The following is a 26,473-nucleotide window of genomic DNA, read 5'->3' as shown; positions in this document are numbered from 1 at the left end:
CAACTAAAGAGGAGAATGAAGTGAGGGAATAACAATATAATGACTTTGATGATTAAGGTATGATAGCTGATGCAATGTCCTTATACTTTATAGGTGATAAGACTTAGCTCAGCAGCAAGTAAGGTAATTTTATATATGGTTTCAGCAACTATATCTGTTAAGTGAAAATATATGATCACAGGGAGATATCTCATTCATATTAGCATCAAGTATACATTAAGAGAGTGGCCATAGGTTACAGGTGAACAAGTATTTCTCTATCCATGTGTACACACACACACACACACACACACACACACATCCCATATACATTTACTTTTATATATTTTATAAGATTAATAAATAATAGTATTTATTTATTTTATTCACATTTTAAACCACCCATCTCCATTAGGAAATAATTACTATTTCAGTATAAGTTTCAAAAACTAAATGAGTATCCTTTGGCAGTCATACATACAAACAAAACAAAATACATTTTTATTAGAAATGAAAAAAAATATAGTACATATTAAATCAAATCTTATTGTGGCATTAGAACAAGTGAACATTTATAAAATACTGGGAAAATATTATTTTCCCAAATACAGTTCCAACAATCATAACTTTCATTGTTTTTTTCCATTTTCAGAGTCTTTGATGAACCTAACATTTCTATCTCTGGTAAGGATTTATTGCCTATCTAAAACTAAAATCTCATATGAAGGCCTTACTTAGAGGTTGTTGAAGTGTTTCAACTTCAAGATAGGATTATTTTGGATGATTGATCCCCCCCTCTTCATATCACAGAATCTATTTTTTTTAAGGTTACTGAAAATCCAATTGGATACTTTTGAGTTTTTCCCTTATAAACATTAATTTCATTACATTTTCCAGATTTAATTGTTACACGTACACACACACACACACTACACACAACTCACTTCAAATACTTCCGTGGTTGAAAATAACTAATATGGAGGGAATTTTATAAGAATATAGTATTTATATGGAATATTCAGTCTCATTTTATCAAATATTTCCATTCATATCCAATAACTTACAACATGTAGCCAAATATTAACTACAATTGTTTTAACTGAATCTAGTGACAATAACTTGTGCTTTATTGCTGTAGTAATTTTGAGGTTTTTAGGAAACAAGTGACGAATATATACTGCAATGCTCCTTGAAATATGAGTTATGGATTGACACTTTTTCCCATATGATTTAATCAGACAGTAGAAATGATCTTCAGAAATTCAGTCAGTAGGGAGATGAATTAAGGGAAAGTGCCAGATAAAATGAAAAGAGGCAGAAAGAAGAAAGAGTGGATCTCAGCTAGATGGAGACAAGACAAGGACCCAAATGGAAAAAGGAAAAATATCTAACCAGATCAGTGGTGGGTTTCAAAAAATTTTGGAACCCCTTCTGTAGGTGTGGCCTGCTTTGTGGGAGTGGCTTGCCAGCCATGTGACTGCGTGGGAGTGGCTTGCTAGCCATGTGATTGGGTGGGAGTGGCTTGGCAGTCATGTGACCAGATGGGACTGGCTTGGCAGTCATGCCACCGGATGGGAGTGGCCAAGATGATGTCTCTGAATTCTTTGCCCCAGTGGATGAACTACAATAAGATTAAAATAAGTACACAAAACAATAAAAGACCTACTTACAGAAGGAAGATGACTGTCTTTGCCAGTCTTCAATATCACTGACTCCAATGAATGGCCTGTACAAAGAAGAGACACAGAAATGAACTTTTTCATTCATGCACTGCATTAGGATGAAACCAGCACATAAAACACAAAATGAAGACAGCTACTTTCAGAAGGAAGATTACTGCCTTGCTGGTCTTCTGCACCATCACCCGACCACCCTGCTCCAATAACCTGCACAAAGAAGAGACCCAGAAAGGAAGACTTTAATTGCATGCACTGCATTAGGATGAAACAAGCACATAAAATAATAGAAAAGGAAGATTACTGTCCTTTTCTGTGGGGATTAAAGGAAGACTTTAATTGCTTGCACTTACTATATTATGAACCCAGCACACCCAGCAATAAAGACAGCTACTTACATAGGAAGGATGACTGGCCTTGCCGGTCTTCTACATCACTAAACCACACTTGCTCCAATGAATGGCCTGCACAAAGAAGAGACACAGAAAGGAAGACTTTAATAGCATGCACTTACACCTTACATAAGAATAACACAATGAAAGAGATACATTCAAGTACATACTTGTGTTATTGGTTTTCTGGTTGTTGATATTTCCATATTGTTCTTAGGCTTCCAGACTCCTCAGTTGCAGCTTTCTTGGTCTTTACTCGTGGATCATCAGCCGTGTGGTGGTGCGCTCTGAGACACTTTTTCACTGCAGGAATTGGGTCCATCTCCCAACAGACATGCCAAGAACACTTATCACTATCAGATTACTTACATTTGGAACAATTAAGCGGGTTCTTTGCTCTGAACATGAGGTTCATTTTTGAGAACCCCCTTTCTGCCTCTGCTGAACTAACAGCAATTGTCCTGACAATATCTCTAGCTTTTCTGATACTGTCATGAATTTTGTACTTGCTTGGATTTTGAGCACATTTTCCAAAAAACCTCTGTAGTCGTTCAAATTAATTTTGTAATTAAAAAATTGAAACAATGCTGCCTCTGCCTCAGCCATGGAACGACTACATCTTCAATGTTCCAGTAATCTGGCTCCAAATATATGATAAAGTGTAACTTGCTTGAGGCTGGTAATTGGCTACCTGTTTTTAGATGGTCGCAATCCATCAGCCTTTTCTTCAAATTGGTGATGCTTGACAGAATCTTGTCATGAGGAATGGCAACAAATAATTGATTTGGAGATAAATTGATGTTTTTGAAGGCTTGTGTTTGTAGCATTGCTTCAAGGTTTGTTTCATAAGTGCCCATCTCTGTCTATGCACTTCAAAAGCTTTGATTGTTCACAATACTAACTTTTTGGCCTTGATGATATCTGTGTCTCTCCACTGCAGGGCATTTGACAGAAGAGAAATCTCATTTAGAATATCGATCATGAGCGCCAAATCCTTCAAAAAAATTAGATTTTCAAAACGGGAAGCCATGCCTGGGAATCTTTCATTGCCCAGAAAAAACTGATGTAGCACTGGAGAAGCACGCCACACAGCCATGGTTGCCCTTAAACTACAGGCAGCCCATCTTGGTCCCAAAACTCTGCCAATCTTCACAATTTCAATGGCCAATTGTTCAGAGATTTGGAAAAGGTCATTCTGGATCTTGCAGGATTTGTGGAAGGTGGTGTGTATTTTAACAAGGAAGATCTTGAAGTGGTTGAGTTGCTTTATTTCTCTTATTGCATCATCCAGCACAAGTTGCAGGCAGTGGTTCAAGCAGTGCCAGATTATGTTTGGGAAGATTATGTTTGGGAAGTCTTGAGCTATTCTGGTGCTGACTGCAGATTTTCTTCCAAGCATAACGTTGGCACCATTGGAGCAGAAAGCAATTAAATTCTTCTGCAGATATTCAGTGGTAAACCCAACTTTACGCAAGCTTCCCATTGCTGCAAAACATATGGTCTCCACATCTTGTTTCTCTAATTCCAACAGCTCAATGAAAATGGTTGCTGGGCATTCTGGATCCTCAACTCTAACAAAAACTATCAGCACTGCTTTCATTGAAAGTGTTGAGGCTTCATCGATTATTAGGCACACCTTTAGATTCTTAGCAATAATCCTGGAAAACACGGTGGTTTTGATTTCATTCGCAATGAATTCAACTATTTTCACTGCGGATCTCCATGAATGCAAGCCAACTCCCAAATCCACTCCAACCCTAGTTAGCAAATTTATCTGCGCTTCAATGTCTGAGAATGGATTACATCTTTGTGCCAGATCGTAAATAGTAGAAAATATTTTGCAAGTATTGGATAAATGTTTGTCAGTTAACTACGGATTCGGTTAAAGCATCCTGCTCCCATTGTTTACTCCTCTCCAAACAAATAAGGTGTGCTTTTGATTGAAATTGTTCCTTTAATTTTTTTCTGAGCGATACTTCTTAATTCTCCTTAGTTGAACCTGCTTGCACAACCTGGAAATGTTTCCATTCTCTAGAAACATGAATACCTTTCTCTAATGAGAACATGGATTTTGCACAGTACTCACAACCTAACTTTTTGTTGGATACTGCCAGTCCATCATACTTCTCCTGGAAGTGTCTGTATTGCTGCAAACTCCAGCAGTCAAGAAGTTGTGGAACTTCAGTGGAGGAGATGGACTTGCTGCTTTCTCCGACCTCAAGTGGTGGAAGTGGTTGTGCTGCTGCTGCTGCTGGTGGTGGTACTGGTGGTGGTCCTTGTGGTGCTGGTGGTGGTGCTTATGGTGCTGGTGGTGGTGCTGGTGACTGTTGTGGATCAGCTGATTCCTCAGCTCTTGGTTTTTTGGAGAAGAAAGCAGTCATACTCTGTTGCCTCTTCTTCATTCTGTTAAATAATACTAACTGCAAAAGAAATAAAACAATATTAGATATCAATTGTGGTTGTAAGCTGAGGACTACAGGTAGCAGAAGGGACCTCTGCTTTCACCCAACAATGTACAGTCTTTTCAGGAAGGATGTCCCCCAACAAACAGGAAAGATATAAACAAACAGGAAAGATATAGTCTTTCATCCAAGAAGTTAGATCAAGAATGAATGTCATAGATAGATTCACAGAGCAATACAGATTTCTTTTTCTGAAATTTAGTTCTCAGTTCAAAAAACAGGAATATATGAATTAGGTTCAGTACTTAGGTCGGTCCAAGTAGCTATTCAAGAGTTAGTGGTTAGAAGCAATGGTAAAGAAAGATGTGGATTTAAAACCAGAAATATTTTGTTGGGTATTTGAAAGGGAATGCAATACATATTTAATTTTACACATGTTAGCAGCTGCTGGAATTGTGTTTGCACAACAGTGGAAAAACAGAGATATGAAAATGGATAAATATTAGAATGTGCAGGAATGAATAAATTGACAATTAAAATCAAGAAGGCTTCAAATACTTTTTCACGTGGGATTTGTTTTATCAATTGCTAACTAATAGAAACAGAAATTAGAAATCTAAAAGTATGAAAGAAAACACCAATTTTGTAAAGAAAGGTCACTAAAATGTATAAGGAAATATTATTAGTACTTGATCATTATTAATGTGTAGATAACTATGGGACATTACACACCCACACACACAAACTATGACAGTGCCAGGAAAACACCAAAAAATAACAATTTCCCCCCAAAAGACACAGATGAAACCAGTTTTTTTCCCTAACCCTAAGGACAGGAAAGACAAAGCCACTGGAATAAAAACCATCAAGGCATTGTGAGAAATTATAAAGGACAGTGCCAGGAAGCTCACAGAACCAGCAACCATCTCACAATTAGGCGTGGTCTTGAGCAGAAGGAGCAGAGAGGAGGAGGGGGGAGAGGATATCATTCCCATACAGGGCTTCTTGATCCCAACAGTCGTAGGGAGGGGCAGATACGAGGACAGATTAACAACCCGTAGTCGGTTGGGAGACCGTGGGTGCTGGTTACACCCGGTCGCTTGTACCAACCCCCGCGTTCTAGGTGGTCAGGATCTGCAGGCCCAGGGCCTGAGGCTGCTGTTATGCAATGCGAGGTCCGTTGTCAATAAGGCCCCCCTCATTCACGATCTGATTTTGGAGGGGGAGCCGGACCTCGCGGGAATAACGGAAACCTGGTTGGGCCACGAGGGAGGGTTACCCCTCGTGGAAATGTGCCCACCCGGTTACCAAGCATTTCACCAGCCCCGGGCCCGGGGAAGGGGCGGTGGGGTAGCAGTGATTATCCGGGAGGATTTAGAGCCGAGGGAGTCCACTGTGCTACAGACGTCCGGATGTGAATCCCTTGTTGTGAAATGGGGCCCTAGGAGGCAGATGGGTTTGCTGATAGTATACCTGGCTCCCCGCCATACATCAGCGACCCTGCCTGAGCTCCTCGAGCTGATCTCATCGGTGGCGGTTGAGACAAACTTTTAGTGATGGGGGATTTTAACCTGCCGTCGGTGGGAGAAGCATCAGAGGGGGCTCGGGAGTTCATGGCTTCCATGATAGCCATGGACCTGACTCAAATGATTCAGGGCCCGACACACGAGGGAGGTCACACCTTGGACCTTGTTTTTGTCTCTCGCCAGTGGTTGAGTGATCTGGGAGGAGTGAATTTAACCATCACTCCTCTGTCATGGTCAGATCACTCACTCCTCCGTCTTGACTTCCCTGGTCCTACTCCTCGCTGCGGGGAGGCGGAACCGGAGAGCACTAGATGGTTCCGCCCCAGGCGCTTGATGGAACCAGACAGGTTCCAGACGGAGCTTGGGCCACCTCCTGCAGCCCTGACCCGCCCTCGGGTAGAGGACCTGGTGGCCGCGTGGAATAATGCGACTACCGGGGCCTTGAACCGGGTGGCGCCTTTGCGGCCTCTCCGGCGGCAACGATCCACCCTGGCCCCTTGGTTTACCGAGGAGCTAAGGGTGATGAAGCGCCGCAAGAGATGCCTAGAGAGTCGTTGGAGATCCTCCCGATCCGAACTTGACCGAGCACAGGTACGAGCCCATTTAAGGACGTACCTAGTGGCATTGAGAACGGCCAAACGTCAATATTGTGCCGCTCTGATTGCATCCGCAGAGAACCGCCCTGCCGCCCTGTTTCGGGTGTCCCGCTCTCTTCTGTTTCAGAGGCCACGGGAGGCCCCTTTACAGGGCAGGGCAGAGGAGTTTGGGAAATATCTGCAGGATAAAGTCGCTCAAATCCGGAAGGATTGGGTCCCCTTCAGTGGCCCAGTCGAGACGCCAGTGGCGAGTCTTGAGAAACCTTTTTGGGAGGAGTTTGACTTGGTTGTCATCGAGGATTTGGACAGATTGCGTGGGCGACTGCGACCTACCACATGTTTGTTGGACCCGTGTCCCTCCTGGCTTGTACTGGCATCCTGGGAGGTTACACGCGACTGGCTCCTGGACCTAGTGAACGCTTCGTTGGGTGAGGGGTCTCTCCCGGCCGCCTTGAAAGAGGCGGTGGTGAGACCCTTGCTCAAGAAGCCTTCCCTGGACCCTATGGAGCTGGTCAATTATCGTCCTGTCTCCAACCTTCCCTTTTTGGCGAAGGTTGTGGAGAGTGGGTGGCTTCTCAGTTTCCACGACATCTGGAGGAGAATGATTATCTAGACCCGCGCCAGTCCGGCTTTCGCCCTGGGCACAGCACAGAAACGGCCTTGGTCGCGTTGGTAGATGATCTCTGGAGGGCCAGAGATAGGGGCTGTTCCTCTATCCTGGTCCTATTAGACCTCTCGGCGGCTTTTGATACCATCGACCATGGTATCCTGTTGCACCGACTGGAGGGGTTGGGGATCCGGGGCACCGTCTTGCGGTGGTTCGGCTCCTACCTCTCCGGCAGGACGCAACGTGTGTTGGCAGGAGAGCAGAGGTCGACCCGAAGCCCCCTTATCTGTGGGGTGCCACAGGGGTCGGTCCTCTCGCCACTCCTGTTCAACACATACATGAAGCCGCTGGGTGAGATCATCCGTGGTTTTGGGGTGGGATACCATCTGTACGCTGATGATACTCAGCTGTACATTTCCACCCCGAACCACCCCAACGAGGCCGTCGAAGTGATGTCCCGGTGTGTGGAAGCCGTACGGGTCTGGATGGATGACAACCGACTCAGGCTCAACCCTTCCAAGACGGAGTGGCTGTGGGTTCTGGCTCCCCGGTTCAACCAGATAATTCCATCTCTGGCCATTGGGGGCATTCAACTGGCCCCCGTGGAGCGGGCGCGCAATTTGGGCGTCCTCCTGGATGCCAGGCTGTCCATGGATGAACATGTGACAGCCGTGGCCAGGGGGCGTTCCATCAGGTTCGCCTGGTGCGCCAATTGCGCCCCCTATTGGACCGGGACGCCCTACGCACAGTCACCCATGCGCTGGTGACGTCTCGCCTGGACTACTGTAACGCTCTCTACATGGGGCTTCCCTTGAAATGCACTCGGAGACTACAGTTGGTCCAGAATGCGGCCTCGCGGGTGATTATGGGGAGCACCAGGTACTCCCATGTGACACCACACCTGCGCGAGCTGCACTGGCTTCCTGTGGTCTATCGAGTGCGTTTCAAGGTCTTGATTACGATCTTTAAAGCGCTCCATGGCTCAGGACCTAGTTACCTGCGGGATCGTATTCTGCCCCACACATCCCTACCACCTATTCGCTCGCACAGAGAGGGACTTCTCCAGGTGCCGTCCACTAGACAATGCCATGGGGCGGCGCCTAGGAGCAGAGCCTTCTCTGTGGCGGGCCCAGCCCTGTGGAATGACCTCCCCCCGGATATTAGGACCACTACTGACCTCCGCTCCTTCCGTGTTAAGCTCAAGACCCACCTTTTTCAAATATCTGGCCTGGCTCAACCATGACTTCGTTACGCTCCTGAGGGGTTTTTAATTTAGCAATTTTATTTAAGGGGATTTTAAACTGTGTTTTAATTGTGTTTTTAGCTGTGTTTATTGTCTTTCACTTACAAATCTACTCTCCTCCACGCACGAATGAAATTGTCCTTTTTTCGTATGTATGTGTGTCCTATGTGTATTTTATCCTTTTGATTGTACGCCGCCCCGAGTCCTTCGGGAGAGGGTTGCGGCTAATCAAATAAAATTATTATTATTATTATTATTATTATTATTATTATTATTATTATTATTATTATTATTATTATTATTATTATTATTATTATTATTATTAAACAAAGTATCACACAGAAACACACAGAATCTGGCAAAGCTGCCTTGCACCAACCTGGCCTGCCTATAGAAAAGCAGCCACTTTGAGACACATAAACCATGCACCAACCTGCACACTTTAAAACAACATATTGCATCATAAATAAAACATTTGCAAAAAGGAATAACATTCCTTGTAATAAACATATTCTATAAAAATAAATAAATAAAAAATCCCTAAAAATAATTATAAAAAGATATTCTATAAATAATAAAAAAATCCTTAAAAACCATTTAAAAATATTCTATACACAATAAATTAAAATAAAACCATTAAAATATTCTATACACAATAAATTAAAATAAACCATTTAAAAATATTCTATCCACAATACTTTTAAATGTATTGTGGATAGAATATTTTTAAATCGTTTTATTTAAAAGTATTGAGGATAGAATATTTTAAGTGGTTTATTTTAATTTATTGTTGATAGAATATTTTTAATGGTTTTATTTTAATTTATTTTGTATAGAATAAAATAGTCTAAGATATTTTTTAAAAAGATTCTACCAACAATAGTTTAAAATAAAACCATTTTAAAGGGTTCCACACACAATAAATTAAAATAAAACCAGTGAAAAGTATTCTACACACAATAAATTAAAATAAACGATTTGAAAAAATTATATACACAATAAATAAAATATTCTTTAAAAAACATTAAAAGCATAAAAGAAAAGAAAAACCGGGTCACTTACCAGCAGGCAGAATCAGCAGCACTTCGATGCAATGAATGCAGCAGGCAGCAGGCAGGCTACGAGGCAGCAGGTAAGCAGGAATGAAGGGACAAGGAACAACCGGGTCAGCTAGGCCCGCCACCTGGCAGGCTTAGCCAGCCAGGTGAGGCTTGGGACAGGGAGGGGATAGCAGGAAACCCCCTTTCGGCCATGCGGCATATGCCAGCTCGCGGCTTTCGCTTTTTCGTGAAAGCCATGAGCTGGCATATACTAGCCTCCTGCCACCGCTTCTGCCCACTCCTTTTCAGCCACGTGGCATATGCCAGCCCGCGGCTTTCGCAAGGGAAGGCCTGAAGACCTTCCCTCACGAAAGCTGCAAGCTGGTGTACGCTAGCCTCCCACCGCTGCTGCCCCGCCCCTCATGCTTAGTTGCTTACTGAGGGAAGCAGCAAGTTGTTGGAAGGTGAAGCGAAGTGAAGGGACAACCCGATCAGTAAGCGTGATGTGACAGCTGCTTGGGAACGAGAAAGACTCTGTTCAAAAGAAGAATGTTGGCCGTTAGTGCCGCACTTTTAAATGGGTGTTAGAGGCAGGCGGGTCAAATCCAGCCTACTCACTGATTGGCTAGATTCCAGGCAATCAATGAGCGGCAGGCTGGACTAGTTAAGTGCAGACGGGCGGGAGAGCGAGTGAGCTGTGACTGAACGGGCGGGGCGAGTGAGCAACAGGGCCGGGGCAGGCATTCCAGAACTTACTTCTGGGTCCACCAGTGGAACCTCTTCTAACTGGTATGGTAGATTTGACGAACCTCTCCTACTGAACCGGTTAGAACCGGCAGGAACCCACCTCTGAACCAGATGCAGGTGGAAAGAAAAGAGAGAGAGCAGTACTGTTTAAACAATGACAAAAAGGTATATAAAAGTAACAGTGCCAGCTAGTTGTCCTAAGTTATCCTAGAAAAAGCTAATTTACAAAGATCCCCAAGTTTTCAGCAGCACAAGTAATTATCTGAGAAAATAATTCTTCCTATTGTTTGTATAAGAACTTGAAACTTGTAATGCATATATTTTCATGCACATTTTTCCTTATTTGCAATACAGTTAGGACACTTAAAGTTATTAATATTTTAGGATATCCAAGCATGAAATATAGAGGAATTTTATAGGATTACAACTCAAAAATGTCTTCCAAGGTATTGTTCTAGCCTTCATAATTCCTGTAATATAATTACATGTTTTTTATTGTAATATAATTGTAAAATAATTACATGTCTTTTATTCTCTGGAATAATAATGTGAATTGGTAAGGCATAAAATAAAAATTGATTTCTTAATTGAAGACCATATATTTTCATAGATAATAAAGAAAAAAATATATACTGCTTGAAAATTTGAGTTCAGGTTGGGCTGGTTGGTAACATTAATTCAGAAGAAAAATATAGGGTAAAAAAATCAGAAAGTTTTTGGTTTCCTTTGTTTCAGCTTTGTGCATATTGTTTTTAAATGTACTCTTCAAAATGTAGATCTTTGATCAATTATTTGATATTAGGCTGCTGTCCTTAAAAGGATCTGCTACCAGGTGCGATTTAAGAGCTTCTTCTTCTTCTTCTTTTTTTTTACCTATAACGTCCTTTATTGTTTGACATCTACTTCTCTCCAGGATCACTCACTCCAACTGGAATCAATTCAAATTATAAAGTACTCTTAGCTGAAATAGATGATGGTTCCCCATTCCAGGAAGTAAAGAGGCTGAGGCCAAAAGGCACTGTTTTTCAGTAGGAAAAGTGGCCCTTCGAAAAGTCTTCCTAGTTGAAATCAGATTGCATTCAGGAATATGAAAAAAAAAGCTGAACTCTTTCTTTTTAATGTAGAATTAGTCATCCACGTTTATTGAGTGAATGAGCTTGATTATTTTATAATAAATTCATTTTATATAGTTTTAATCAGATGTATCATGGTAAAGGGCCAAGAATTTCTGTTGATTGCATTGCAATAATAATAAGGCATAACATTTTGCATCAGTTCTTTTTCACCATCTTTAGGAATTTTTGCTCTAGAGCTAGGTATTTCCTTCCTATCTCAAATTCTCCTCTGACTGATATTAACATAACAGTCTTTTTCCTTCTTGCTGTGTTTGCATATCAAGGATTGAATTATAATACATCTCAAGCTAATTCTTGGGGTTCAGCTTCATCCTACAATCTTATTATATATCCTATGTCTAAAATTATAGTTATTTCTTGTGCCTATTTCTTCATATATGTGAAAATGTTATCCTTCATACCACCTTGGTAGTTTAAGCAAATTGGAGCAAACGTGGAAACAGATTAGGTTATACTAAAGTCTTCCAGATGGTACTTAGGCATGGTGTCTGGAAGCTCCAACCACAATATATAATGATTTCATTTGTGAATATTATTTTAAATTAGAGTTATCTGAAATATTTGTAAGAATACAGGTTTCAATTTTTGGGCTAAAGGAATTAATAATTACTTAGATCCAAGCAGACCATTTTCTATATAGCCAATGTATCCAATCTTCTATGCATGATAGAATGGAATTGCCAATCACTAATTTCTGGTCAGGCACTTATTTTTATATGTATTCTGTAGTTCCCAACTAGGCAAATAATCCTGTTGATCAAAATATTGTATTAGTGGCATAGCTGGCAGATTAATTACAAGCTCAGATGCTAACTTGGTGAGTACTTTAAAACAGATTCAGGAGGTAGGAATCCAACTGATCTGCTTTGATAGTAAGAAGTATATTAAAAATTCATAACATTCAAGAGCTACAAAGATGTTGTACAATTGGATTTTTTAATCTTTTATTTTTATTTACAAGACTTATTGTCTAATCTAATTGATCAATACACCATTTCTGAAATCTATAATTTGGGATTAAGGATAATATGTAATGTTAGAAGCATATTTTGTAAATCTCCTTATAAACTTGGGATCAGCTTTTAAAACTATAAATTTAATTCATCATACAATGGGATAATGGCAACGCTCTAAACTCTATAGGTTGAGAACTGCTTCAACAAGGATCTATTTTTACTACTCAATTATTACTAAAATGGCTATCACATCTGGATTGCAGATATCCAGAGAACAGTAGTAATCATACCCTGTTGAAATGATAAAAAGAATCAATGCAATTACCACCATTTAAAATGAATTATTTTTGAAATTAAGGGTTTTCAACACATCATGCTATCTTCATTTTGAATATATCATGTAAAATCCTACTGTCTTCTAAATATATCACCTTAAAGTATACTTTGATTATAGACAAAGTATATTTAATGTTAGCATGTTAATAGAATTCGTGTATCTAACTACATAATATTTTATAATTGTCCTCCTTTATCATCAGATATATGCTTATATTCTTTGTTCTTTTATTTTATTGGATTTTTGGTTTGATTAATTAGAATGTGATAATGATAAATGGATCCTCGGGTAATAATATGGCAGTGCTTGGAATCCAGATATGCAGTATGAGAATTGCTGCTCTGATATGAGTTAATTGAAATGGATGAAGCAAGGTAATTTTGAACCCTGTCAAATAACCTGGCACAGTTTTAATCATCTCTCATCAGCATGCTAGAAACTGTCCATAAATGCTATGTTTCTTTGATGGCTTTATCTCTGAGACGTGAGAGAAATCATGATCTGGGTAACAACTTCTCCCTAAGCATTGTTGCCAAGTCCTGTAGCACAGTAGCATTATTATTTTTTTGTTGTAGATGCCATTTAAAAATATTAAATTCAGTCCCCAAGGCATACCCTTCACAAAACCAGATTGCACATCATAGTTTGCCTAGCACTTTCTAATAAAACCATTTGTTGAGGCTGATTAACATGGTTGAAAGAGCAGAATAAGAAAAGAAAGAACATCAATATTGTATGTTCAAAGAATTCATTAGATTTTTTTAAAAATACTTCCTAGAGCAACTGACAACGAGATAGTGGTACCAGCCATCACTTTCTTTTCTTTCATTAGACTCTTTTTATGTTTGGAAGCACTAATTTTGAATTTGGCAGAAAATTCCAGTTGGCTCTTTCACTACAGAAAACAGTATAATTAGCTTTATAGCTTGCATATTTTAGATAATACATTATAGAATAACAGAGTTGGAAGGGACCTTGAAGGTCTTCTAGTCCAACTTCCTGCTTAGGCAGGAAATCCTAGACCACCAGACAAATGGTTGTCCAATCTCTTTTTAAAAACTTCTAGTGTTGGGTATTCACAACTTCTGGAGGCAAGTTGTTCCATTGATTAATTGTTCTAACTATCAGGAAAGTTCTCCTTAGTTCGAGGTTGCTTCTCTCCTTGATTAGTTTCCACCCATTGCTTCTTGTTCTACCCTTGGGTGCTTTGGAGAATAGTTTGACTCCCTCTTCTTTATGGCAACCCCTGAGATATTGGAACACTGCTATCATGTCTCTCCTAGTCCTTTTTTTCATTAAACTAGACATACCCAGTTCCTGCAACAGTCCTTCATATGTTTTTGCTTACAATCCCCTAATCATCTTTGTTTCTCTTCTCTGCACTCTTTCTTCTCTGCACTCTTTCTCCACATCTCAACATTTTAAAGAGTTAAATCATTTTTAAATTTAATTCTGTCTTGAAAACAAACCTTTATTTTATTTTATTTATAAATTCTTCTTCAGAGAAGAGACTATTCTAATTAACTTCCAAACCCTGAAGTGAATTTTGTTCAGAGCATTTTAAATTGTTCAAAATTTTAAACAAAACTTACGGTATCCGTCAGTTAGATTTGCACCACATAAATTGAGACTGTTTGGATCAGATTGAAGAGTCTTCCAACAGACTACAAGTCAGAATTTTTCCCAATAGCTAGTTTCCCATTAGTTTCTATAAATTGTTTGCTATTATGTAGAGATCTTTTTCAAGAAAGAGGAATATGTTTTGGAATCCATATTTTTTGAATTCTATGCATCCCTTAATGGCTTTCCATCTGCCCAAAATAGTGTTGTGGAACATATTGTACCTGAGTTCTTTTGTGAGAAGCTTATGTTTACCTTACCAAAAAAGTAGTCCTTTTTTAAAATTTTATAGATCACAAATTATTTTTTCAGGTCTTGCCTAATATATGGGTAAAGGCTGAAACTCAATTCACTACCTTGTACAGAGAAATAAGAACATGAAACAGTGACACCTCATTTAGCACAGCAAAGAAAACAGATATTAAAATAGACACCAAATTTCAGCCAGACATGTTACCTACTTCTATAAAAATATGAGATTCATAAACAAACATACCTTTGCTTCATTCCAGCTTCTTGGAAGTTCCAAATCTTAAGAGACTGAACAATGTTAGCTATGTGGTTTTCCCAGCTTTTATTCACAGCTTTTGCCTGAATTTTATTCCTAGTTTTAAAACACCAAACTTTTTTTTTCTGAATAGCAGAGGGAATAACCTCATTCTCTGAGTTCATGATAAAGACCATCTCTCGCTTGTAGTTATTTACATTCTGTGTCCACCAGTAGCCTATAGCATTGTGAACAACTGGCAGACAGGTTCACAGAAACATCTGATGATTGGGAATGAAATTCCCTTTTCTCTCACAGAAGAAGTCTGCTTTTGGGTACAGCAATTACTTTGGATGGCTCAAGTGCCTGGGCTAGATGAAAAACAGCTACCTATCCTACTAGATGGCCTAGTGTTTAAATTAATCTGTAATGATACTTCAGTACTCGTGGCTTTTCAGTTCTTTGTAAGACAGGTGAACAATTTATTCTTTGTTCCTTCAGCTTTGAGTATCTTTATAGCATAGAGAAAGAAAATCTTCCCTTTCTTTTTTTTAAAAAAATCCTCTATCCAGTTCTGCCATAATCAAAACTTTTCATGTTCATCTGACTTCTTATAGGTCACTACTATTTCCATTGACAAAGAAAGCAAGATACAAAATAACTGTCAGTGTGTTTATTCCAAAGCAACATTTACCTTTATTTAAAAGAAAAAAAATCCCTCTTTCTATCAATCAGTTATCCAAAAATAAACTTTGGCACAAGTTTCCATGCAGAAGCAAATTATATAAATAACAGATCAATACTTCCAAAGGTAATACAGATTGTGTGCTGCTCCCAGACAGGAAAAAAAATGATATTGAAACATTATGTTTCAAGGTCTCAGCTGCTCAGCAGAAGTTTGAGTTCTACTGAATATCTTAAAAAGGGAAAAAAAATAAACAATTGAGGGGTGGGGGGAGAAACCAGTTCAGGAGAGTTGTGAAATTCTGAAAAATGAGATAACAAATATTCAATATTCAAATTTACATAGAGAGAAAGAGGAGATATGTGAGACGACCAGGATGACTTCACAAGTTTTTACCTATAAACAAAATGAGAAAGTTTGAAAAATGGAAAGAGGACATAACCCAAATCTGCAAAGATGGAGATAGGAATGCTAAGTATGAGTTAAGGTTTTTTACAAATGTCAAAAATGACAAAAAATGGTTCTTTGGGTAATGTCAGAACAAGAAGAGAGTCAAGGAAATGTGGTCCACTGTTTAGAGATTCTATCAATACTGTTTGGAGAAGATGGCAAGAACGTGTCATGCAACAGAGAAAAGGCAGAACTATTTAATTCATACCTTCCCTTTGTTTTTTCACAAAGAAAAAAGCAGTCCAATTTATCAGCCTCTGCACTTTGGGAAATAAAAGAAGAAATTGTGATCAAAATAGATAAAGCATTGGTGGTACAACACTCAGTTGCTTTGAATGAATTGAAGTCTCTTAGTCTGGATGGATTATATCTCTACATGTTAAAGAAACTGGCAGATGTCATTTCAGGGCCACTAACTGAAATCTTTGAAAAATGACTGAACAGAAGGAAAGTGCCAAAAGTCTGGAGAACAGCTAACATTGTTCCAATACTTTAAAAGGGAAAAATCAGACCAATCAGTTTGACATCATTACCTGAGAAAATCCTAGAAAAGATTATGAAGTAGTGTTTACCAGAAGCCAGTGTGGATTTGTTAGAAACAACTTGTGCCGGACAAAACTTGTTATTTCTTTAACAATGTGTCTAAATTAGTGGACCAATGAAATGACGTGGATGTAATGTATACAGATTTCAGTAAGATATGTTATAAAGCCCCCATTTTGATAAACGTGAATAATGTGGGATTGATAATCATACTATCAGATGTATTCATAATTCATAATTGGCTGAATAGGCAATTATCATCCTTAATGGGTCTATGTACACATGGAGGGAGGGGCATAATGGGGCACCTCAGAATCTTGTCCTGGGCTCAGTGCAGTCTTTGACACATTTATAAATTATTTAGATGAAGAAATAGAAAGAATGCTCTAAAATTTTGCAGATATGAAGCAGATGAGGAAGTAGATTGCTAACATAACAAAAGACAGTGTCGGGTTCACAGGAAATGATACAGTGGTGGGATTCAAATTTTTTTACTACTGGTTCTGTGGGCATGGTTTGGTAGGCGTGGTGTGGCTTGGTTGGCATGGCATGCTGGGTGTGGCAGGGGAAGGATACTGCAAAATCCCCATTCTCTCCCCACTGACCTGCTTTCCAGCTCTGTTCTCCTGTTCAAGGCAACAAAAGAAGATCAGCTGGGAGGCAGTGGAGGTGGGGTCAGCCTATTTTCCGGTTCTCCAAGCTACTCTGCTACCGGTTCTCCAGAACATGCCAGAACTCGCTGAATACCACCTCTGAAATGATAGTACCCCACTCTATGCCATTCTGGTCTGACTACATTGTCCACTTGATAACAAAAAGAACTTTGATAAACTGGAAAGACTGCAAAGAAGTGTTTTCATGTACAAGCATCGAAAGGGGCTTGCAATCAAAACCCAAAGAAGTGAGGCAAAAAGAACTGGATATGTTCAGCCTAAAGAGGAATAGGCTTAGGCAAGACTTGATAACAATCCTCCAATAAGGGCATGGAGTATGGATTTTTTTTTCTCTATGGCACCCAAGAGTAAGAAACAGTGGTAGAAACTGAACACAGAACTCAACAACATACTTGAAAAAGGATGGATTTCCTGACTGTGAGGGCAATTGATCAATGGAGTAGTCTGCCTCCTAAATTCATGGATGCTTAATGGAAGTTTTCAAGAAAGCCTTTTGAACTGGATTAGTCTGAGATTTTTTTCCCCCTTTGTGAGAACTAGGACTAGGTTACCTCCAAGGTAGATTCTAATTTTAAGGTTATTTGAAAGATTTGGTTAGGACCCAAGACTGGTTCTTGGTAGTGCTTTCATCTTTATGTGTTATTCTAAACCAGTGTTTCTCAAACTTGGCGACTTTAAGTCCTGTGGACTTCAACTCCCAGAATTCCCCAGCCAGCTATGCTGGCTGGGGGATTCTGGGAGTTGAAGTCCACAGGACTTAAAGTCGCCAAGTTTGAGAAACACTGTTCTAAACTGTGTAGTAGGGACATAGACATCACTTTTTTTTCACATAAGGATTGCGTCAAGAGAAGTCTAAATGCTGATTTATTTATTTTTTTACTGCTCTATCCATCACCTTTCTTTCCAGGCCTGCATATTTATATCTGGAGACAGATTGGTTTACATCAGAGAAATATGGCAAACCATTATGTCAGATTGCTCACCATCATTACAAGGATATATATCATCAAATTCATCACTTCATACTTCTGATATGCATTTGATATCACTATTCCTCCTACTGATTTTCTTGCCAAGGAAATTGCTAAAAGGTTGCTATTGTACTAATTGAATGTTCAGTACAGAGAAAGTTTTAAGTACAACATTAAATAACTTTGTGTCCCCTCTGAAGGGTTTAATTATAAAGTGTTTATTTCAAAGCATCCTTCTGATTTTGAGCTTAAGTACAGTTACTTTCATATAGGTATCAGAAAACAATATCACTTCCATTGCCTTCAGTTCCAAATAAACCCACCTGTACTTGTAGAGAGGCTATTCTCTCTACTAGCAAGAATATTTTCTAAGATATGTGGTTGTGGTGATTGTTCATTTCAGAATGTGCAATATCAAGGATTTCCATAGATAACTGTCCACTTTATGTAGAAAAAAAATGTTTGATATAGTATGTTATATACTTATTATTCATTTCACCCTCAGTTTTTTGAGTAAATTGAGAGAATCTCAGTCTCGATGTAACACAACTAAGCTCTGTAGTTATTATCTTAAATGCAGCTTCTTTTTCCTGTTTCCATTTATTTTCAACTAATAGATGGAGATTATTCTAGTACTTAACAGATCTCTTCCATGCTGTTACTGGGTCTGAACAGAGTCATCATCAATATTTTTCCCCATTATAACTCTTTGGCCACCTGTTCTGACCCCCCTCGTCCCACACCAACACACTCCGAGCCAAAGATACTTTACAGAATTTATTAACAGACAGACAGGTCCTTGGCAGCAAACCGGCACAGATAATCCTTGGCAGCAATCCCGCCTGCCAAACTCACAATCCTGTTCTCCAACATTAGTTAATAATAATAAAATAATAAATTTTTATTTGTTAGCCGCACCCTCTCCCGAAGGACTCGGGGCGGCGTACAATAAAAGCACATAAAATATACAAATGAACAATACATATACAGATAAAAATAAACACATACACGTACGTACACATATACATATACATGGAGGAGGTATCAAATATATAAAATAGAATTTAAAATTGACAATTTAAAACACCCTCAATTAAATTACAAGATTTAAAAAACCCGTCAGGAGCGATAAGGTAAAACTATGGTTGAGCCGGGCCAGCTAATTGGAAGAGGTGGGTCTTGAGCTTTGCACGGAAGGAGCGGAGGTCAGAGGTAGTCCTGATATCAGGGGGGAGGTCATTCCACAGGGCTGGGCCCATCACAGAGAAGGCTCTGCTCCTAGGCGTCGCCCCCCGACACTGTTTGGTGGACGGCACCTGGAGAAGTCCCTCTCTGTGCGAGCGAATTGGTCATAGGGATATATGGGGCAGGATGCGATCCCGCAGGTAGCTAGGTCCTGTGCCATGGAGCGCTTTAAAGATCGTAATCAGAACCTTGAAATGCACCCGATAGACCACAGGAAGCCAGTGCAGCTCACGCAGGAGAGGTGTCACATGGGAGTACCTTGTACTCCCCATAATCACCCGCGCGGCCGCATTCTGGACCAACTGCAGTCTCCGAGTGCATCTCAAGGGAAGCCCCATGTAGAGAGCATTGCAGTAGTCCAGGCGAGACGTCACCAGCGCATGAGTGACTGTGCGTAAGGCATCCTGGTTCAATAGGGGCGCAATTGGTGCACCAGGCGAACCTGGTGGAATGCCCCCCTTGCCACGGCTGTCACATGGTCATCCATGGACAGCCGGGCATCCAGGAGGACGCCCAAATTGCGCGCCCGCTCTACGGGGGCCACGCGCCCGCTCCACGCCCGCCCCCAATGGCCAAAGATGGAAGCAATTGGTTGAACCGGGGGGCCGGAACCCACAGCCACTCCGTCTTGGAGGGGTTGAGCTTGAGTCGGTTGCCATCCATCCAGACCCGTACGGCTTCCAAGCACCGGGACATCACTTCGACGGCCTCATTGGGGTGGTTCGGGGTGGAAATGTACAGCTGGGTATCATCAGCATACAGATGATATCCCACCCCGAAACCACGAATGATCTCGCCCAGCGGCTTCATGTATGTGTTGAACAGGAGTGGCGAGAGGACCGACCCCTGTGGCACCCCGCAAGTGAGGGGGCTTAGGGTCGACCTCTGCTCCCCTGTCAACACACGTTGCGTCCGGCCGGAAAGGTAGGAGCCGAACCACCGCAAAACGGTGCCTCGAACCCCCAACCCCCCCAGTCGGTGCAACAGGATACCATGGTCGATGGTATCAAAAGCCGCCGAGAGGTCTAATAGGACGAGGATAGAGGAACAACCCCTATCTCTGGCCCTCCAGAGATCATCCACCAACGCGACCAAGGCCGTCTCCGTGCTGTGCCCGGTCGGAAGCTGGACTGGCGCGGGTCTAGATAAAGCAGTTAATGCGTTGACTTCTGCAAAAGGGGCATGTGCACAAGCAGTCCTTTTATAGTCTGGAGCGGAGCCTAATTACCACCAGCCAAGTGCAATTACCTCCTGTTACTGCGCAACTGTTCCTTACATCTGTTAGCTCTCTGGTGCTGGGCATCCAGGAACAACTCACTGCTGACGTCCGGATCACACTCCCTTGTCTCCTCCCCACTGGTCCAAGGCTCAGGCGCCTCCTGGTGTCCAACCCGCCTCTCTGCGCCCTGCTTGGAGTCGGAACCTTGTCCAGGATCCTCCACATCCTCCAGAGCTGACTCATAGGAACCCTTGCTGTCGGAGTCTGGGGGAAGCTCCAACGACTCCTGATGGGCCACAACAGCCACCTATGAGAAGGAAGGATTCACTGGAGAAGAGCCTAATGCTGGGAACGATTGAAGGCAAAAGAAGAATGGGATGAAAAAGAATGAAGTGGCTGGATGAAGTCACCAAAGCAGTCAGCGTGAGCTTAAATGGACTCCAGAGGATGGTAGAGGACAGGAAGGCCTGGAGGAACATTGTCCATGGGTTCACCATGGGTCCGACACAACTTCGCAGCTAACAAATAACTCATTCAGATATCACTTTGCTATTCACAAAATTGGTCTGTTTGACAACAATTAAGCATGGGAAAGGGAACAATGAAAATAAGAACACTTAGAATTGATCCTTATTACATAATGTGATCCTTATTGCATAATGTGTAATATATAAACAAATTTGCAATAGAATCTGGATATATAATTATTTAAAAAATAGTTATTCATTTTAACAGGGTTTCTTTTACACCTGAGTTTATCAAGTCCTTGAAGACTATTATTAATTGGTTGAATGTTGACGTTTGCTATGCTGGCATAAATAGCTTTTAACTCTCTGAGACACTCACCATGTTTCTGAGTCTTTTCTTTCAATATTTCTTGAACTACTAGGTTACTCTATCAGTTGTCAGGCTAACTTTACCATCTGCTATTCATGGATTTAACTCCAGAAAATCACTCCTGCAGCATTTGTCAGGTGTATTTTCCTTTCAGATATCTGTAAAGTCGTTGTATGGTCAGTTTTTTCCATATTTATAAAACCCTACCATCCCGCTGTACATTCTTTGTATAGTATGTATCAAAGAATATGCCACTATTGGCAGGGCCACTTTTTCAATTTTCTCATAATACCACTTGATCCATCTCATCAAAGGAATCTAACTCTCGTATGTGTGATGCAAGGCTACCACGGAGAATAACAGAATTGTTCAGCTTTAACTGTAATTCTTTGAGAGATCTTCTGTATATTCATATGAATCTGCCACTACAGGTGCCCTTCTCTTATTTTCCTGACCTGGAAATTGAGAGAATTCAGCATGACTAGAATCTTTGGGATGTACTGGGAGATTTTTCATGTAGGAGCAAAGCTGTAATGGATAACTACTTGAAGAACTATAGTTAGCAGGAGGGAATGTCTTATTTCCTTAAAGCTAATTTGACATCCTAAATGATGAATACAGGCATGGATTTTACTTTAAATAGTATAATTACTTAATCAATTTAGGCAGCTAATTGTTCATAGGGGTAAAAGTCAACCAATGACACTATGCCCCTCTAAGCCCTCCCTCCCTCTGTATATATTCCAGATTGAATACATTTTACATAGTTACCTTCCTTTCATTAAGCATATTATCTGTATGTATAATGCAATTATGCTTATTCCAAATTAGTGAGTCTTAAGATTGCAGGCTAAATATGGATAAAGAGAAGTATCTTTTACTCTTATCTCTAGCATATGATTAGATTTGTAGCATCTTTAGCTTCTTTCTTACAGTAAAGATGTTATTACCTTGTAATGCAAGATGTAAAATAGTTCTGAATTAAATGGAGGTAGAATATCACAATAGATCATTCGTAGATTATTTTCTTGCTGTAGTAAGGCAGGTGGCAAGAATATTGTAAGTTCAGGTCTTTTCTGTAAGATTCCTCCTCAAATCATATACAACTCTGTTAGATAATGGCCAAGTTATGAATGGAAAATGTTTACAATAAAAACCATTTTTTCTATTGCTTCTTTATACATTCAGGTTCAAGAAACATTTAATAGTTAAATAATATATAAATCTTTGTTCATTTCACAGCGAACTGAGTTGCATGAACCAAAAAAAAATCTTTGAAAAATTATGAACATTTATTTAGCTAAAATTTAAAGAAAGTAGAAGCAGCATTAAATAATGTTGTGATGCTTTGATTTTGAATTCCCTTCATCTTCAATTAGTATGGCAAAAAGGACAGAATGTAAGAGTTCTTATTCAATTCAAATTCAATTTAAAATATATTTTAGAGAAATATACCTCAAGGTAGGCAAAAGATGGAATAAAAATCAGTGGTACCTATTTAAATCACTTAAGATTTGCAGATTATGATGTTATCTTCTCACAAGACCCTGAAGACACATACAAGAACTGCACAAAGCAGGAGAACTATTTGGCTTAAAAATAAACCTGAAAAAGAGCCAGGTTATGTTTAATAAATTCACCAGATATATACATACATACATACATACATACATACATACATACATACATACATACATACATACATACATACATACATACATACAGTGGTTAGACGGCAGTACTACAGGCTACTTCTGCAGTTTGGCAGTTCAAATCTCAGCAGGCTCAAGGTTGACTCAGCCTTCCATTCTTCTGAGGTGGGTAATATGAGGACCCATATTGTTGGGGACAATATGTTAATTCTGTAAACAGCTTAGAGTGGGCAGTAAAGCACTGTGTGCAGTATGGAAGTCTAAGTGCTATTGCTATGTTAAATGTGGTTGGCAGGCATTCAGCAGGGTAAGCATAATTTTCAAGAACAACCTTCCACTATGCCTGAAGAGAAAAAAAAAATTGATCAGTGTGTGCTACCTGCTCTTAGATATATCAGTAGAACATGGACACTAACCTCACAAAAGCTACGAGTGGCACAAAGAGTCATGCTCAGCATTACAAGACAAGATAGAAAGACTTGCACATGGATTAGAGAATAAACAGAAGAATACGATATCATCAAAAGAGTAAAAGAATTGAAATGAAAATGGGCTGGTCGCCTAGCAGAAGAACTAATGGCAGATGGACAAAGGCAGTCAGAATTGATACCACTTGATAAAAAGCATCCATGAAAGAATCTTAAAACAAGAAGGCTCTACGACATCAACAAGTATTGTGTGCCCAATTGTCAAAAGAAAGATCAGAAGCACATTGGTTGGAAACATGTGAAACAGGCTTTCACCTGCAGTGGATAAACAATGGTTAAAATGATGATGATGATGATGATGATGATGATGATGATGATGATGATGATGACGATGATGATTCAATAAAGCAGGGGTGTCCAAACTTGGGAACTTTAAGACTTGTGGACTTCAACTCCCAGAATTCCCCAGCCAGCATGCTTCAATTCTGGGAGTTGAAGTCCACAAGTCTTTCATCCAAGCAACACCAGGAGAGTTACTAAATGAAGAATCTAAGTCGTTGTATACAAGAATATTTTGATAGTGTAATGAAATGTGGGAATAACCTCGAGGAAAGAATGGAAGAGATGTTGTCTAGGAAACAATCTGACAATAGGAACCCCAGGTGGCTTAAGAGTCAGAGAAAGAAACTACCTGCCCTGATGGATTAAGTAGTTGAAAGTGGCAGTGGGAAGTTTTGAACTTGCAACAATTCTGTTAATGTAGCCTTATAATAACTTATATTTAGCTCATCTAGTCATGTTTCCTATCCAGAAGGTTTATCCAGAGGGTTGACAGGTATGACACAGATGAAAATATATAGCCTGTATTTTGAACAACACTAACACTTTTTTATTTTCTTGCATAAAATATTTTCACTGTCAGTACATTATAAACAAATCTGTGTTTGGAAGTTCAGACAGATCCTCTGTTTGTTGTATCTTTGGAATAGCACATTTTAATCTTTATGTTTCATAGTTTTTGATAGACAGCAAAAATTATTTCAGTGAAAATTGAAAATTGATGTTTTTTAAAAAAATAGTTTTACACTGAGTATATGGGAAAATAAATATGATAACCTCTTAATAAGTAAATGTCCAGTTAACCTTTTACTTCTTTTAGTACAATGCAAGCAATTTGCTTTTCAATCCACATGGTTAGCAATGAAGTGTTCCACTATAATTGTGCACAACTTAGTGCAATTCAGACTCTAAATTGGAAAACAAACTATTTGAACTGCTAGATTTTCTTATTTTTGTTATAAGCATAGGCACTGAATGTATTTTGTTTCAATAAAAACATACTATTCATATTACATTCCTTTAGGAATGCTATAATTGTTGAAAGTTCCAGATTGGTAATTTATGAAGTATTCTTGTTCCTGAAAAAACTAATAAAACTTTTATGCCATAGAAACACCTGGTTAATATATTATTCAGCACTACTATTCAATAGAGAATGAATAGCTTCTACCAATGTAGCAAAACAGAAAATAATAGAAGAATAAAGTCAGTGGAAAAATAAACACATGGATTTGCCTATCCCATTATGGGACTGTGTTAATATATGATTTAGTCTAGATATAATTTCTATCATTTTGTAGGCAATTATAATTTTAGACATTTCTTAGAGATTTGTTACATTAACCAAATGTTGTATTAGTAGAAATGGGCATTTCAAATGAAGAAAGGTGGTCTTTGGCATGAATTTGAAAAACTTGAAATTAGCTTTAGGGAAGTGAATTCTAATTAAAAAGATGAAGACCAGTAATTTATATAAGTATTAGCTAAACCATTCAGCTTAGTGTGTATTATTAATACATTTGTTACAATGAAATGCAGAGTAGTTTACTTGATTTAGAATCTAATTAAATAGATATTGAGAGATTAATTAGATTAAACATTTAGTAAATAAAGTAACAAGACACAAAAGCACAAAAATCCAGTTAATTTTAGGACGTGTTATACATATGCATTTTAGGACTACTTCATATCACAAATATATATTTTAAGATAGTTTAAAAAAATGAAAAGTGAGTAACAGATGTATTGCATTTCTGAAAATCCATAGCTATTAAGAACATACAATCATCTTCACTGGGCATCTAGTTGATATTCCATATCACAGAATGCCTAGGTCAGTGGTCGGCAAGCCGCGGCTCGCGAGCCACATGCGGCTCTTTACACACTTTAATGTGGCTCTTCTGTGTGCCGGGCGCCCGCTCCCCTCCCTCCTCTCGGGCACTTCAAAACAAGCTCCTCTTTCCCTTTTTTCTTTTCGACCCACAATGATTAGGGAGGATCCTGAAGTCGGGCGGGGACGAGAAGCGAGGAGGCAGAAAAAGAAACGGAGGCTAAGGAGCTTCCCCCCGCCTCCTCCCAGCAAAAATCTAACCGGGGAGCCGGGCGGGCAGTAGCAAATTAGCCGATCACGCCGCGTGATCAGCTAATTTGCTACTGCCCGCCAGCTCCCTGATAAGATTTTTGCGGCGGGGGGGGGAGAAGCTCCTTGGCCTCCGTCTCTTTTTCTCCCTCCTCGCTTCCTGGGGCTCCACCAATGGGGGAGCAAGGTCCGCCCAGCGCCAGGCTTTGGGCTAACACAGAGGTCTGCAAAGTTGGCTGTTTTAAGACTGGTGGACTTCAATTCTCAGAATTCTGGGAGTTGAAGTCCACCAGTCTTAAGAGCCAATTTTGCAGATCCCTGCCTGGGCTAATATGATTGATGCCCTTGGTGGACTTCAACTCTCAGAATTCTGGGAGTTGAAGTCCACCAGTCTTAAGAGCCAATTTTGCAGATCCCTGGGCTAATATGATTGATGCCCTTGGTGGACTTCAATTCTCAGAATTCTGGGAGTTGAAGTCCACCAGTCTTAAGAGCCAATTTTGCAGATCCCTGCCTGGGCTAATATGATTGATGCCCTTGGTGGACTTCAACTCTCAGAATTCTGGGAGTTGAAGTCCACCAGTCTTAAGAGCCAATTTTGCAGAT

General features: G+C 39.9%; 2 protein-coding genes across 4 annotated transcripts in view; one reads left to right on the top strand and one right to left on the bottom strand.

The window, feature by feature from the left end:
* The window catches only part of LOC309384117 (occludin-like), a gene marked incomplete at its 5' end in the record, with an annotated part of 28,574 nt that extends 13,633 nt beyond the window's left edge, over nt 1–14,941 (bottom strand). Inside the window, 1 exon segment of the mRNA XM_081937304.1 lies at nt 14,754–14,941. Within this exon segment, the coding sequence (XP_081793430.1) occupies nt 14,754–14,941 (188 nt within the window).
* Nucleotides 1–26,473, top strand: part of DPP10 (dipeptidyl peptidase like 10) — a 652,197-nt gene that overhangs the window by 412,423 nt on the left and 213,301 nt on the right. The window lies entirely within an intron of this gene.

Source organism: Natrix helvetica (assembly GCF_964273705.1).
Source record: "Natrix helvetica genome assembly, chromosome: 1".
Classification (NCBI taxonomy): domain Eukaryota; kingdom Metazoa; phylum Chordata; class Lepidosauria; order Squamata; family Natricidae; genus Natrix; species Natrix helvetica.
The sequence above is the reverse complement of the archived record's forward strand: the minus strand, read 5'-3'. Positions and strand labels throughout refer to the sequence as shown.